We start from the raw sequence: 16,399 nt of genomic DNA, 5'->3' as shown, positions 1-16,399 counted from the left end.
TTTGAGTTTTATTTTCCTGAAGTGAAGTTATTACTTTTTCCGAACGAAGTTTTATCCTCAAGTCTAAGTTTTTAAAAATTTTATTATATTATAGTTATAGTTACGAATTGAATCAAAGTAAAAAATGTACATGCCGTATACAAATATTGTTAGTTTCTATTCACAGTTGAATCTTTAAGTTTTATGTACAAAAATGACACACGTAAATTAAATAAATATAAAAATGATGGTTTAAAAAAAGTATTTAATTTTTTTTATAAAGATTGCATCATCAAGTTGGTATCAGACGAATTAAAGTAAATGAAAAAAAAAATGTTTCTCGTGTTTGTTCCCGCCTTGATGCAGCGGTTATTTATCGGTGATCTTGATCGTTTGCGGTGAAGCAAAATGTTGATGAATCTGCATTAGATGTTTCATGGTGGGCTGCAGGGCAGAGGATGAAGAAGAGATCGACAAGAGGCACTCCAGTTTAGGGTCCCCTCTAGCGGTATTTTGAATGCAGTCATTCCATGGAGCGTCCTCCGAAGTGAACTAAGAGCTCGTGTGGTCTCAAAATCCCGTGAAACAACAGTATATAGCGGCAGAAGCCGATGCTACCTTGGGAGTTATATATTATATATATATATATATATATATATTATAGTTAGCAAGGCTTTAGTACAAGTTCGACATAAATGGGTTACTTCTTTCTTTTATTCTCTGCATCTTGTAACCACGTCACCGATATATGAAGGGATTACGTTTTTAAGTAAAAGAAGTCACAACATATTTCGAAACATTTTAACGGAATTTAAAAAAGGATCATTTTTACGTTTAGATAATTCATCTTATGAGATACCCAATTTTTTTCCGTCACCGATCAATTTCGTGAAACGACACTTTGCTTGATAGAATCGCAATCGTATTCCACTTGTGTCATGTATCTGATGTTGTAATACATATTACATGCAGTAAAAGAATTTTTGTTAAGTGCAATTTTCAGAATACAGTGCAAAGTTTAAATAGTCAATTTCATATTCTGTTGTAGAATACTTATTGGTTTATAATACCAAAAATTTATAGTGAATGAAATAGTTACAAAATTTCAAATAATATAAAGTATGTAATTGTTATTTGTTGGGTTGGTCTATTTTGTAGGGTACTTCCTCACTAGGTGGATCAACGCCGTAATAATGCCGCGGTGTCAACGACAATCTTTGCGGGAGGCCGGCCTATGTTTTACTATGAGCGTCTATAGGTTGATACGATAAACTTGCATCTTTTAAAATAATAACCACATTTGAAGGCCTATTTGGTATAATGATTGGGTGGGATTATTGTCAGTAAAAATATACCGTGCGTTGGTACTTAGATAATATCAAACCAAAAATGAGATTTAAAAAATAGTTTACAATAAATTCTAAGATAAAAACATAATTAATATTCCAAGTATTAGTTAGCGTTATCACATATATTGCACAAGATTCTTGTTATTAAGTCTTTCTGATCTTAATATGAAATTGATATATGGTAAAGTCATTCGTAAGACAAGGGATACAATCGACACATTTGTTAAGATATCTTGGACTGTATTTAACTTCAGACTCTTATGGCATCATGGTAAGATCGATTTTTCTGTACCACAGATCTACTTCTCTTTCGTAGAAGTGGACAATTGATTCTGAGAGTATATTAATTGCAAGCACTTCGGTTTTGGAAGCGTGTATTCTTATGAATCTAGTTAATCTTTGATAAATTACAAAAACTTAATTCAGCTAAGCAGAAAACGTGACACAATTTTCCGTAGACATGGATTTGAAATTAGTTTGCGTGTTTTCTTTAGATATTGTTTTGTATTTTTTTAATATATAATGAAAAGTCAAGCAAACCTTGTATTTGCTCGTCTATCCAGTGTATGTACATTATTGTTATTTTTATTGTAATGTTTTTTTAATTTTGCGTAATGATATTCTTATAACGAAATGTACTCTTTAACGAAGAGACATTATCAATATTTCGAGTTCAAAATATTTTGCAAACACAATTAAATTTGTTATTTTGTGATGCTTGACAGAATTGTATTTTAGAGGTTCTCCGTAAAAAAAGAAAAAATGTTAATACATCTTTTTAAATCACAACTGTCAGACTTTTCACTATGAAGTAATAATATTGGATCATAAAATATTGTGGCCATTTTCCCGCCCACGCAAAATTAAACGCTTCTGACGCCACTCTTTCACGTATTCGTACTTTAAGACACGCAATCCGCCTTGGAATTATGGATCTGTTCGTTTTTTTTTATGAATCTGTGTAACCTGCACTACGTATTACATTATACAAGTAAACTTCAGCTATCTTGTTTTAATTACATCAAAAGCAGAAGACAATATTCTGTAGTATTTATTTAATTTATTCGTTTAATGCCTAAACATTTCAGAGTACTAGCGGTAATGGCGCGAGAGAAATATAAACGCTGATTAATACGTCCTCTCATCACGACAAGGGTTAATCATTGTTGATATAACAGACGCAAATGAAAACTTAGTTTTATGTTGTTATTGAAAATTTAAGTGTACATAAAACAGGTCAGTACGAAAAAGTCATATATTATAAAAATATAAAATTTATATTTATTTTTATTATTGAATAATTAAATTAACTGTTAGAAGTGAGGTTACTTTTGCAAGCGATTGTTAACACCAGAAAAAAATTGGTATCAGTCGTTTTATACTGCGAGTTTAAATAACGTTATTTATTGTGACAAATAGTAATTTTCTTAAATTTATGATAACAGTTATTAAAAGGTATATCGGTACATTATCAGGTTAATCCTGTGAGTTTTACTCAAGAGGACTATGGATACGTGAGCGTAATTTTTAAAAACATCTTTCTTAAATATCCTATTACAAGTAACTGGCCTGGGACCCTTAATGCATAAATCTAAAAAAATGTACGAAGACGCTAATCTATTATAGTTATTGTTGGACAATGAGGTAGCTTTATTAGGGTTTTAAATATTCAGTTTTCTTTATGTCAGTTTCAAAGATTTATTCCGATTTTTGGTCGTTTAAGAATGTTAACATTATTTTATTTATTTATTTATTAAAATACTTTTCATACATTTTCGTATAACGGCGAACGTAATACCGAAGGCATTCTCTGCTTGTTAACCGTTTGGGCGGTGCAGAGATAAATTGATAAGGTAGGTGAAACTAGTTAATATAATAATATACTAGAAATATTATAAAAAAAGTAAATTTTTACTACTTAGCTACTACCTCAAACATTAGTATAATTAATGTTATACGGATCTGTGTATGAGCTAAGCTTTTAAAAATATTATCATAATATGATAATCTGTTATTAAGAATACATGAAGTTGTATAATTTAAATTAATTAATTCTTATCTTATTTTGATTGCGGACCGGCAAACGCAGCGTGGGATGTCCACCCGCAAGTTAGACAGAACACCCTGAGGTCATCGGAACACTGCAAATGGGGAGGCCTATTTCCAGCAGTGTACTACCTGCGACTGAAATGATGGCGATGATAATGATAATATTTCCGAAGTGAAATAATAATCAACAATCCGCACAACATTCTTGATCATTAAGTTTAGTTTTTATTCTTTATCTTATCCGCGTCTAGTTTCGAACTATAAGAGCAACAATAGTCAACTTATGCTTCTTTGGCTATCTTATTAAGTCGATAGCAAAATTCCAGTCACATCACTTCGGTCGGACTGATAGAAGTTTTTACATTAGTGGCCACATGGTGCAGTTATGAAAAAACTTACAAAGTCGTCCCTTTTTTCGCACGCCCTTTTCGTGTTTATTGCATCTCTTAACGTAGAAAAATCCTTATGTTTAAAAACGAATGGACTAAAATAAGCGTTCAATACTAAAAATGTTAATAATTTTAAATTTTAATTATTGTAACTGTCTAAATTCTAACTAAACCTGATTTTTTTTAAAAATTTCATACTTTTTTATATAGGTTTAGGTACTTAAATGTAATCAATATTTATAAATAAATGATAAATATAATGTTAATGCAGTTTTGAGTGATCTTTCTCTTTATGCATCATTGGTTAGCTCATGGAAGCTCAAGAAACCATAGAAAGGGCGATGCCCGGGATTTCTTAACTAGTTCTGTGAGTTATAGCAAGTTGAAGTAGAAACGGGCAGACCACATAGCGCGCAGAACATTTGATCGCTAGTACCTTAAGGTCCTGGAGCGGAGACCACGAATCGGCAAGCGTAGCGCAGGACATCTACCCGCAAGATAGAGATTAATTTCGTCAGAAGACACTAGATGCACACCAGTTCCAACCGGTGTTTATGGAAAATATATGTGAGAGGTTTATGTCCAGCCATGGATGTTCTACCTACGCCTAATAATATATGATGACTACACGATGATGATAATGACACTTCTAATATTTCAGTAACAGTGTACAACAATCAATTTATCAGCATATGATGATAAAAACGTTTATAAAAATAAACCTATAAACCCTAGAATTAGAAGATTGATTAGATTGTCTATAATTTTACGAGTTGATTTGATCACTACCAAGGGACTTATATGTGCTCGTTTGTCATCAATATTTGTTTAAGTTGAATTATTTTCGTATTTTTCGTTTTGTTTTTTTTTATTATAAATACTTTTGATACATTTTCGAAAAAATAATATATATATATATAGAAAAGGGAGGCACTTTATTTATTATTAACACTTTTTACAAAGAAATTCTATTGATTGTAGTTCGTAAATAAATATAACGTAATGTTATGTGAATGACGGTACTGTATTGAAATATTTCGAATTTAAATTTCTAGTAATGCAGACGTTCCGAAAATGAGCAACTAACGAGAATAGTTAAACGGAACGGTAATTTGCATACAAATTGGCTTTAGGGTGGATAAACGCTCCATTTGTATTCCACCGCAGGATCCCGGCTCAGTGGCTAAAGAGTATTTATCCGGTTTTGGATTTGAATCGGCCGCGGCATCTTACACTAATCAATACTTCTTCGGCAAAGCTGTGGAGACGGTCAGATTTTAACTTGTGCTTAACAAATTATTCAAGTATTTTATTATTCATTTTATAGTAAATATATATGTTGATTGGTTTATAGGTTTTAAAATTTTAAATGGTTACAAGAATAGCTCATTTGCTGTCAATTAATGTTTGATACACCCTCTCTCAAAATCAATGGTTTCAGAAATAATAAATAACGTAATACTAATATAGTAAGAAAACGACTCCAAATTACGGTTTACTACATATTAAAATGAATTATTGTTTATAATATGCACTCGTGGACTTGGTACTGCCGGAAGTCACTAACCTGTCGCGTCCCAAAAAAAAAAATTGATATAATATTTTTCAGAATGTTCGATTTAAAGGGTATTTGAAAATAAATATAAAACAAATCTTGCCGATAAATGAGCCATACGTGAGGTACACGTATGGCTCATTTATTTATGGCATATTTATAGCTCTTACACTTATGACCAGTCGCACTGTGTTAAATACGTTGTCTATACATTCAAACACTAATAAATAATACATGAATTTATTTCGTATTAAATGATACTTTTTCATTGCCCATTTTCTTAATATATGATTACAAATGGGCCAGGCGGCAAGCCTTTCTTAGTAGGCTAAGTAAATATTATTACGGTAGTCCAACAATTCCTGATACCTATCAGGTTGTACTAGTTTCGTTTACGAGCAATGAAATTGTAGATAGTACCAATAAACACGACACAAACGACGGCGCAGGTTACGAGAAAGGCAGGGTTAAAGTTAGGACAAACGAAAATATTATTTAAACCTCGGCTTATTTCCGAATTTTAGACACCCTAATGTACGTAACCTATAATACAGATGTAGTTGATTTTATTGAGCACCGGTAGCCCAATGGAAGAGGCCTGAGACTTGCGCTCGTAGGTCGCAAGTTCAGTTCCCTGAATACAATTTTGTATAATTTACACTTTGTACATTAATTATAGGATTGCCACTGCTCACAAATAAGTTTTCAGAGGATGGGCAGTAATGCGGTATTATGGTACGCACATGGTATATGGCAGGTCCTCTGCGTACCATAATACCGCATTGCGATCGCCAACCTGCCTGCCAAGCATGGCGATTATATCCATCCCTTCATAGATATCTTTCGGGGAGAACTATGTCTTGCAGTGGGCGTCTGTTTGTTAAAACGATGAGTTCATTTTATTGATATATCAGCAATCAAACCGTATTTTGATCAAAACCTTGATTAATTTAATATTCTTAATTATGCGTTTCTGATATCATTAGAGGCGTACATGTGACTAAGCATTAGTAGAACTGAATCTAGTTTCTCACGAATTTACATCCAAATCTGGTTTTCTGCTTGAAATTTATGTTCGTTCATATGACATTTTAAATTTTATTTATTTCATGAAATACGACTACTATATGGAATAATTGGAGAAAAAGAGCTAATTTATGCGATGTAAGATAAAAAATTGCATTTAATATTAAGTTATGCGGAAATATTAAATGTTGTCCAACGGTAGATTTGGATTAAAATTTTTGTTGAACGGTCTTGCGTACACGAATGATCCTCTCAATGAGGCAAGCACAAGGGCACTCGTACAGATTGGATGTCGGCGGACGTGGCCCATCAGCAAACGTCATCGCTCCCATAAGTGCTTTCCACCTAAATGTAATGAAAGGTAATTAGCGTCCCTTTTAGTCAAAGCACTCCACTTATAAACGCGCTAATTTGTTGTAGGTAATTAACTATGATTAGGCCCATTCCAAACTTTATTTCAATTAATACGATTAAGGTAAAAATTATTGTCGATAGGGAACACTATCTCCACTAATATAGTATGTATTTAATTTAATTGTCATTTAAATTTATACTACGTGTTTTTAAGTCATTATTTTCCCTCTCAATTAGTTTTTACCTTTTTATTTTCCGTTTTTAGGATATTAACTTGTTTTCACCCACCCTTATTAGTTTATCTCTATACAGTCTAACGGTAGAGAATATTACCTGTTTATTTTCAAACGTTGAGCTCTTTAAATTTTGAATAAATATAACCTTTCAAACGCAGAAAAAATTGTTTTTCCGTTTTGACAAAATTACAGACAAGAAAACATTTCATTAAGTTAAATATAATCATCCACCGATGCCATTGAAAAAAGAGTTTCCGATACAATAGTAGACATATAATCATTGAAATCTTCATGAAAATATTTTTTTTTTATTAAATAAAGAAAAGTGCGTCAAACTTGGCTATCTAGAAATCAAATATTTATTTGATAAACCTTACTTCTGTACGTGACTACCGCTATGAGGTAAACATTATAATTCTTTATATGACGTGGTAGTCGTTACCGAAGGCTGTTTATACTTTCATCAATAGGATAAATTGTAGGCCATTTTTATATAACAGACGAAAAAAAATCATTACCCGTCAATTTACGGAAGAATTGTTAATTGTACTTGATGAACGTTGCGACTGCCTTCATGGTGCAGGATTTAGTCGACGTTATGAATGACTTCTCTCTATATAAAACAGTAATTTTAATGAAGTTCAATACAATTACGTAATGTAACTTTTATTTCTTTATGTACAAAAAACTTCAAATATTTTATTGTATATTTGACTTTGACTTAAATATACTGTAAAATAAAATGTTAAACCTTTAAAAAGTACCAAGCTTTATTATATATCTTTATTCGATCAATTGTAAATCATTGCAATGGTCTTTCTTGCCTCTCCTATGAAATTGGATCGGGCACTCCAAATATTGCCGCATAAATCAAGCTCCGAAAGATAGCTCGGGCGTTGTATTGCTCGTTCTGACTCCTTGTGTCCATTACGTAATGGACTTATAAAGGGCTGTTTAGGATCATGACAATATACGTCGAATTGTATTCTTCACGTATTACGGGCAAAGTTGAGATATGAGCCAAGTTTTGTTAGACGATTTTCGTTATTATGTGTTAGTGTATTGTATGCTGAAAGGTCATTGTTAAATGTTTGAATAACTACTTTTTTATTGCAAGCACTTATTTTGGTAAGGTCTTAAATGTTATTCGGATATAAATTAGTTTTGTTTTATTATATACAAAAAGGCCGAAAGATGTGCGAATGGTGACCACAAGCCGGTTGACGCGGCGCGGGTAAGAGCCTTAAGCCGCGTCGTAAGCGGTAGACCAGTCATCGTGATAATATTTGGGGGAGTTCTATACCTTGCAGAGGGCGTCTACCGCCTGGTTTGATGACGATAATCATATAATGGCACGTATCCATGATAAATTATTGTAATTATTAGCCAAGAAATCTTCGCAAATTATCATTTTATTTCAATTCATTCAAAAGCTATACTTTTACATTAAAAGACATGTATTATGTTTGTACATACATATATTATTCATACCTGCTATGGCACCATATTCCCGTTATACGGTTCTCTATAATGACTTGAAGTTTTAATCAAACAGATGTCGATTGATATAGATACCAAAACTTAAAGTGCGAACACTCAATAACAATAATATTTGAAGCTTGGCTATTGTACGTATAGCCGAAGTCATTCTATAGTCGATGGAATAATTAGTGGTAATTCAGATTTTTTATAATATTTATTTAAAAGGTTTCCGATGCTCATTCGCTTTCGCTTACCATTTCCCTTTTCCGAGACTCTTGTTTACATTTATTATTTGTTGTTTAATTCTGTTATTTTACTAAATAATAATAAGTAAAATTCTCTTTACATTGTATATTTTTTTATCGGGCACGCCCACAGCAATATATTTCATACATTTTCATAAGTTTCATATAATTTAGGTCAAATTAAAATTTTTGTAAGAGCACTTTACACTTTACGGCTTATTTAGCGCTTCTCCTATACGAGCGCGATTTTCTCAGAATCTTACATATCGTCTTTTCAAATGGCACCTCAAAACTGCGTCGGTGAGACAATCAAAAGAAATGGCTGCTTTATCTTTTGCAGAGTTGTTTTTTTTTTGCGGCCGTGCCACTCAGTGCGATTCGCTAGGTATCAATAATGTGATCTAGCCACGATCATATTGCATAGATATTTAATACGTCGTAATAAAGTACGAGCTCCGACCGATATGGAAACAAGAACTTGACAATAGTTCATTATTAAACCACAACATAATAACCTGTTAGCATACTATATTAATCTTAAATCGATAAGACCATCAAGTTAACACAAGATAATTGAAATTGTACATTTAAAAAACCGATGTGCTTGTGTAAAGTGACATGCCTACTAAAATATTTCTGGAAAATTTGGAAATTTTGTCGTGATTTTTTTGTGTATACGTCTGTGGAGTGCTGTTAAAGGAACGAACGACACAGTTAGGACGCCAACGCTCATCAAAACTCAGACGCGCACGCGTATTTAACTAAAGCTCGCCTACTAGGAAAAATATTAGCTCTTCAATTGGGGTTATATTGGTTGTCGGAGCATCGATCGATAACTAAATGAAGGCTTGAGCTTATCGACGAAAATTTTAATGAGCGTCTGAAAAAATAAAATCCTTTTCGAGGCTTTGTTAACAAACATAAGCAAAATAATTTTACGGTTGATAATATTTAAATATTAAAAGTCGCTAGGAAGTTCAAGTGGCAGGTGGAGCGCTATGCTCAGAACAGATGGAGGTTGAGACCTTAAGTTTCCAGAATGGACAGCACGGTCAGACAAGCGCAGCGCTGGACGTCCACCCACAAGGTGAGCAGAGGATGTGGTTAAGGTCGTGTTCTACGGCTGAATAGATAGAGATGATGCTGTTGACCTTAGCATATGAGACTTAGAATTTCAAATTTCGAAATTACTAGTGCATATATGCCGTGCTGTGTAGGATATTGTATTACACAATTATATGTAGCACTCCGCTATTATAGGTCTGATAGTGTCAATAACCATCAGGCTCTGTCAATTTCGACATTTTCTCATCTAAAAAAGAATCACGTGTGTGTTTGGAATCAGACAGTGGCTTTATTCCTCACGAGGCTTTCTATTGCATATTCACATTTGTCGAAGGTACTTTTGTGTAAAACAAAGCTTCAGAATAATGTATGGCATGATATATTGTTAACGTTTCTCAAAACAACCTATGCCAACAGACTGGATAATTCAACAAGATTGAAAGCCAGCTCATAGAGTAACAAGCACTCTAAAGCAGCCTACAGGACCGATACGGTTTTAGATTGGACTCAAACCCGTCGGCTTACAAAACATTGCGAAAAACTTTTTGTTTTACTTTACATATATAACAAGAAATATAATAATTTCAATAAATATTTGCTGTAGAAACAATTTTTACTTCATTATATATTTATTAAAGTTAAACTACCCTTAAAATAAGAGTCGTGGTTAGATTGATAATTGTAAGTGCTGTCTTCCGGCAAAACTCTTTTACGTTACAAAACTAAATCATGATGCGAATCAATGTACACACAAAACAAAAAATGTATTTACTTATTTGCAATCTGACTTTCTATACTATGTCTAAAACTAGTCAGTTAAGTATGAAATCATCACTTGTTTGTTCCGAGTATTCTGTGGCGTGTGTCGTACCTTACATGGCGAAACGGCAATTTATGGCGATAGACTAGTTATGATCTCAGAACATCTACAAGGAATTGATGGAACTTCACAATTGTAATATGTTCATACAACTATTAATGACGAAAACATTTTCTTAACATGAAATAAAAAAAGCAAGCTCAAGGTTTAATAAAGTTTTGCAACGGTTTCGCTGTAGTAATAATTAATTCAAGTATGACGTTGCTTCGTATTACGTTCGAATAATTCTTGGTATCTTATCCATCTACTCCAAATAAAAACGCCGTATAAACAACAGCGTTAGCAAGGAGATTGATTACCTTCACACTACGGAGGCTGAGGCGTGTGTGCTAGTGTGAAAGAGAGGCCTTGTGTATAAACAATATCTGTAATCATGAAATGTTTATCGTGATGTACATTTTATTTTTCTATTTAAATTTTTTGAAATGTGAAGGTTTCAATACAACCAAAAATAGTTCTGATGTTCTAGAATTTATAACTTCAAAAGTTCTGATAAATTATATAAGGACCAAAATTACAAGTGATTTTATCAAACGTATTGAGGTTTTCTAATTTTGTTACAGATGTGTGTTCGCTAAAGCAGTTCCAGTGTGCGAATGAGAAATGCATACCGTTATCGTGGGTGTGTGAGGGGGATGACGATTGTGGTGACAATTCTGATGAGAATATTGAAGAATGCAAAAAAGGTATGTAAACACTATTACAGATATTAAATAGAAAACGTTACAGTGCATGAAAATGTCTGAATTTTTTAGGCGAGCTATATTTTACGTTGTCTATAGCTAAGTACATCACACAAAGAATCCACAAAAAATAAAATGCAAGGTCCTCATTATGTTAATTCTAAAAATTTAGCAATTTCTCCCCTAAATGTCAGCGCGACAAAATATCCAGTTCAAAAATTTGTTCGTTAAATAATTTGTTCAATAAATAACTGTTCGTCGGTCGACCTTTAAGTCTGTCGTATCTCTTTGAGCGATTGCGAACAAAGACGACTCATATTGGCCATTAATATTTATTGGTCCAAATAGCTTTCGAAACTCGATGGCCTCTATCTAATTTAACAGTGATCTTACTACTACAAATTTATCTCTATCACATTTATTCAAACATTTTTAATTTTCAATTAGTTGTAAAGAGGCTCTAGACTTTAAATTATGTAATTATTAATTATATAATTATTAAATATTATGTACATAAAATAAATTCGATAACGAATTTCTTGCCTTGAAAAAACAGTACAGGGTGGTGTCACAGTAATATCAAAGTAACAGACAAAAGTTTGAATGCTTTTACGTTTTATAACTTTAGAATTCTTGGTAAAGATTTATAGGGCTGGTCATAGGCGTAAAATCTTTACCAAGTATTCGAACGATTATATATAATAGAATTCAAACATTCGTCTGTTTTTTATTTGTTAATTGTGAATACGAACATGACTTGCGCGATCTAAACAATTTTATTAAAGAAGTTGATTGTGTGTTCAGTCTTGATTGGTATTTGGCTTCTTTATTGATGCGAGAAGACTGGCTCCGACAAGGTGGCGCCCGTCTGTGTTCTATAGCGCATGCGTTGAACGACTCAAAAGTATTATGATGTGTGACTTCTTGTAATAAAACACATTGTGAGCGGCGATTATAAAGGAATGACAGTATGGAATGGAGACATTAAGTAACAGTTCGTTCATAGTTGAAGATAAACATGTTGTTATTATGTATATTCATTTTTTATAATTAGTCTATAAGCTTACGAAAAATATAAAATAATAAGTGATGTACGTTTATTTTCTACATTTTTATCCTTGATTTAAGTGTTGTTAGGGTATAGCTAAGTCCAACTTGTTTTCAGACAAGGTAAAGGTACCATAACTATACACCGACCGACTTTTTACCGACAAACATAAGATCAAACATTTAACATTTTGACGACTTATTATAAATAATGATTTACTTTTTCCTTTCTTTCATTAATACGCACCTTATGAATTTTAACACTCCATTAAATTAAAGTTTATTTTTAAACTTCTACTTTTTCAACATTTTTAGCCTACGAGGATTTAGCTTTTATCGTATATTTGCCTGTTGGTAATGATTTCGCTGCTGCCGTTATGATTTATTTCTATAAGTGTTTTCCATTTCCTTTTCTTATTAAAGGAAAATTTAGATCGCTTCAAAATCACGCGTAGAAAGTATGTTTATTATTATATATTTGTCAGAAAAATAGCGTGTTTAAAAAGTGTGATAAACAGCAATTTTAATTATTTAACATTATTTAGGTGATTTTAACACACTCCCGCATAATAATGTAACAAGGTTATAGTTCCAAAAGTTTCGGTTGAAACGACAATTCCGTTCTTTCTGGCGTTGGTACATTATATTTACAAACTCTCATCAACCCTCAATTCCTATTTTTAAAATCAGACGGTTTCCAAAAAAATTCTCTACCCTACAATACCCTACAATCATCATCAAAGCACTGCGTAAGTAAATTCAATAAAACTCGACCAAAGTTCGTTTTTGAATAAATTTAGCCTTAAAACAGTGTTAAAGAAATACGTGAGACTCGCGTGATTATCACCGAAACTGCTTTATGACCGTCATGAAAAACTAGAGGTCGGGAGATCGTAGAATTTTTCTTAAAGCGTCACTTGAGAATATATTATGTTTTGAAAGAAAATCTTCGTGGAAAGTTACTAAACGACATTGTGTGCCTACTAAAGTGTGAGTAGGCGTATTACGGGAATCTAGCAAAGGCATCATCAACTCATTATTTGTGGTTTGGCGTAGCGTTTCGTATTCAAGATGTTTTTGTGTTAAAAACTTATACAAGGCGTGTTTCAGAGGTATTTTGATTTAATTTTTTTAAAAAATTATTTATTTATCTAGAAAGTTTATTCAGTCTCTTTCAAAGTTATCTTTACAGGGTGTTATACAGTTGTGTTAAATTTTTTTCCAATCTTAAAGCACTTCAAAATTTTTTTTTGTGATCTTGTTTAGCTACTCCATGCAGACTTTTCTCCTCAATCGTAGCGAACGCATTTCACAACACCAACAGGAAAACTCACAGATGGTTTGCTGACGAATGGCATTAAAGTGTCGTATTCGGCTACAAGCAACGATGTGTGAGGCGTTATCTTGGTGCAAAAGCTAATTTTTCTTCTTCTTTGTGTCTCTTTCTTCTGTCAAGAACTCGTAATATACCCTTCCGCTACAACCCCAGCAAACAATGAACAAGATCTGGGCACACAACCGGACGTAAGGCGCTTTTTACGATCTAGGCTCGTGAGGGAGGCAAAAATTAAACTTTGGTTAGCAAGTTTTGTAGCACATTGGTCCATGCTTATTACGATACCTTTGTTGGTCAGAATTGAGCAATTTTAGTACGAATTTCTCAGCGACCGGTGTCATGCAAAATTCATGCCAAAAAATCGAGAGGCACGTGCTGATCGATTTGTTTAAGTCCACAGCAAAATCACAATTGGTCAATACTATTTACTTTATTTCATCATTGAATTTGATTTATTGTTTTGATGGATGAATATTGTTGACTTGCTCGGGAGTCCGGCATGATCTTCGTCGTTAATCGTCGTTCGTTCCGTGAGTACATTTAATATAACCGTGAAACGTTTCGTTGACACAATGTTCATCATATACTGAATTTAAATTTCAAAAGACACTATTCTGAACTTCTGAATCGGTTATAGCGGACCTGTCGCTATTTTCCAACCTCGACATTAAACTGTTGAAATGCAAGATGTATTAAAATTTGATGGATAAAGTCTGCACTTGACATTATATTTTTTTGTATAATGTTAAGTTTATGTATTACCAAAAACTGAGTAAGGCCTATGTAATACCGGTAATATATAAGGTGCACTATGAACATTTCTGTGAAATTGGTGTAATTAAAGCAAAGATCTTGGTTTTCAGTGGTAAAACAATTTTCTGCAGGTAACTTGAATTGATTTTATCGGTGATTAATTATTCTAAAACAAGTTACTTTACATAAAACAGGATTATCAAAAATTTTATGAAAAATTATACTTAAGAAAGTCACCAAAAAAATCTATCCCCATGTGGTCTGTTCCCTAGACACGGGTTGTATATGGGTGTCGTACAGTACTTATTGGGTAGTTTGAACGGTGTGCACAGCCAATGTCCTGCATTAACAAAAATTCAAGACTCACCCGCTGTAAAAATGGGTTCACGTGAGGCTTAATGACTTCCTTTACGTAGCGCTGTGTATTTCCTGCATCATCATTAAAGACATGATATGATCCCACCTCAAATTACTTTGAGACCATCGAAACTTACATATCGCAAATCACTCCACACTCTGTAGTGATTCTCTTTTTTACTCGGTTGGACTCAGCTATTTAAAACTGATTCAGTTCATATATGGTCGTACTAAACTGTGTGATATTCCGCGTCAGAAGACGTCTATGATAGTCGGCCAAGAAACTCATCTACAATCAAATTCGAAAAGAATGAAAATGGGTGTGAGTCGAATTCTAAATATTTTCCATGGTCTTATATGCGTTTGGTAAGTTTGTGCTAGACGAATTCCTCGTATTTTTAACGAGACTTAAAAAGGCAGTTATATTGAATAGTTCCGTGAATAAATTATATTAAACTTGACACAGAGAGCCCATTACTTCTCAAGATGGTTTTCGAGAGTGCAACAATGTCTCTATACAAATAAAGAAGTCGTTATGAACTATACCAGGATTGCAAAAATTGGAGAATCTTTTCAAAACAGATAAATTCCGAAGGGGGCGGATCGTGATTCAGCTAAATCCTGTCGTTTGGGTGACGGCGTAATGAAACTTTTCCCGTTCGGATGGAGGCTGTTTCGTTTATCTTGATTACGTACGGCGTCAGTCCAACTGTCTAATATCCGCGGAAGAACAATAGAAATGAATTGTGAATGCATAAATTGTTTGTTAAACTTCTTAAAAGTTTTGTTAGACTTATATATTATATATAGGTTACTAAATACACAAGATCATACTTTGTTAACCGTAAATTATAAAAAAAAAACACATCTACACTTTATAAGAGATGCATTCTACACTTAATAATGAGAAAAAAATAAAAATATGAAGCAGCCTTCCTCGTGGCTTATTTCGTTATTGTGGTACAAGTACATATAAATTGGAATCTAGTCTAGATGTAGTTTAAAAAAATGTGCAATCCGATGTTTAATATTTCACTCTTTTTATTTAATAAGCTAAGGATGGACGTGATCATATTCACACAAAAATACGATTGGTCTTCGTTGGCTTATATACCTGTGTATAGAAAGAAGCTTTGCGTTTGTGAGTCGGAAATCGGGTCACGTAGGCGGCCCCTGGCGGAAAACTGTATATATCTAGGTGAGTTCATGAATAATGGCACAGTGTAATATCAGACTTCCTACTCCTGTCGACAAACCTCGTAAATTTTCCACAGGTTTTCTAATCTAAAACATTTTTTTCTTACACTGCCTGCTGAATCTTCCAATTTTTCACACAAATAAAGCTTATTAATCTAATTTGCGTTTGAAAGCTCAAAGCAAAATGCTTACCGTAAATCCTAAATTTATTTTGTACCTATGAATTTACTTTAAATATTTTAAATTATCATAATAAAATATTTTAGCAATTATTATTTCTCTTTAGCCGTTAAAAGGAAAGTGGAAACTCGTAACTTCTTAATTTCATAATGGGAATAAGATGTACATTGTCTTAAGTGTTGTACTTTCGGAATAAATTTCATAAATATAAATACTTTAATCTTCCCTAATCTTTTT

General features: G+C 32.9%; 1 protein-coding gene across 8 annotated transcripts in view; it reads left to right on the top strand.

Moving 5' to 3' along the window:
* Positions 1–16,399, top strand: part of LpR1 (Lipophorin receptor 1) — a 168,013-nt gene that overhangs the window by 3,086 nt on the left and 148,528 nt on the right. For 7 of the 8 annotated variants that reach the window (XM_068770714.1, XM_068770713.1, XM_068770711.1 and 4 more), the window contains exon 2: positions 11,173–11,295. In XM_068770714.1, the coding sequence (XP_068626815.1) occupies positions 11,173–11,295 (123 nt within the window). Of the gene's footprint in view, positions 1–11,172; positions 11,296–16,399 lie in introns of those variants that run through there. The other variant, XM_068770718.1, reaches the window with a different exon arrangement.

The sequence above is a fragment of the Battus philenor genome, unplaced genomic scaffold (assembly GCF_028537555.1).
Source record: "Battus philenor isolate CCGP_79_NKW_IND1 unplaced genomic scaffold, ilBatPhil1.0.hap1 SCAF_3, whole genome shotgun sequence".
Taxonomy (NCBI): domain Eukaryota; kingdom Metazoa; phylum Arthropoda; class Insecta; order Lepidoptera; family Papilionidae; genus Battus; species Battus philenor.
This window is presented reverse-complemented; position numbering and strand designations above follow the sequence as displayed.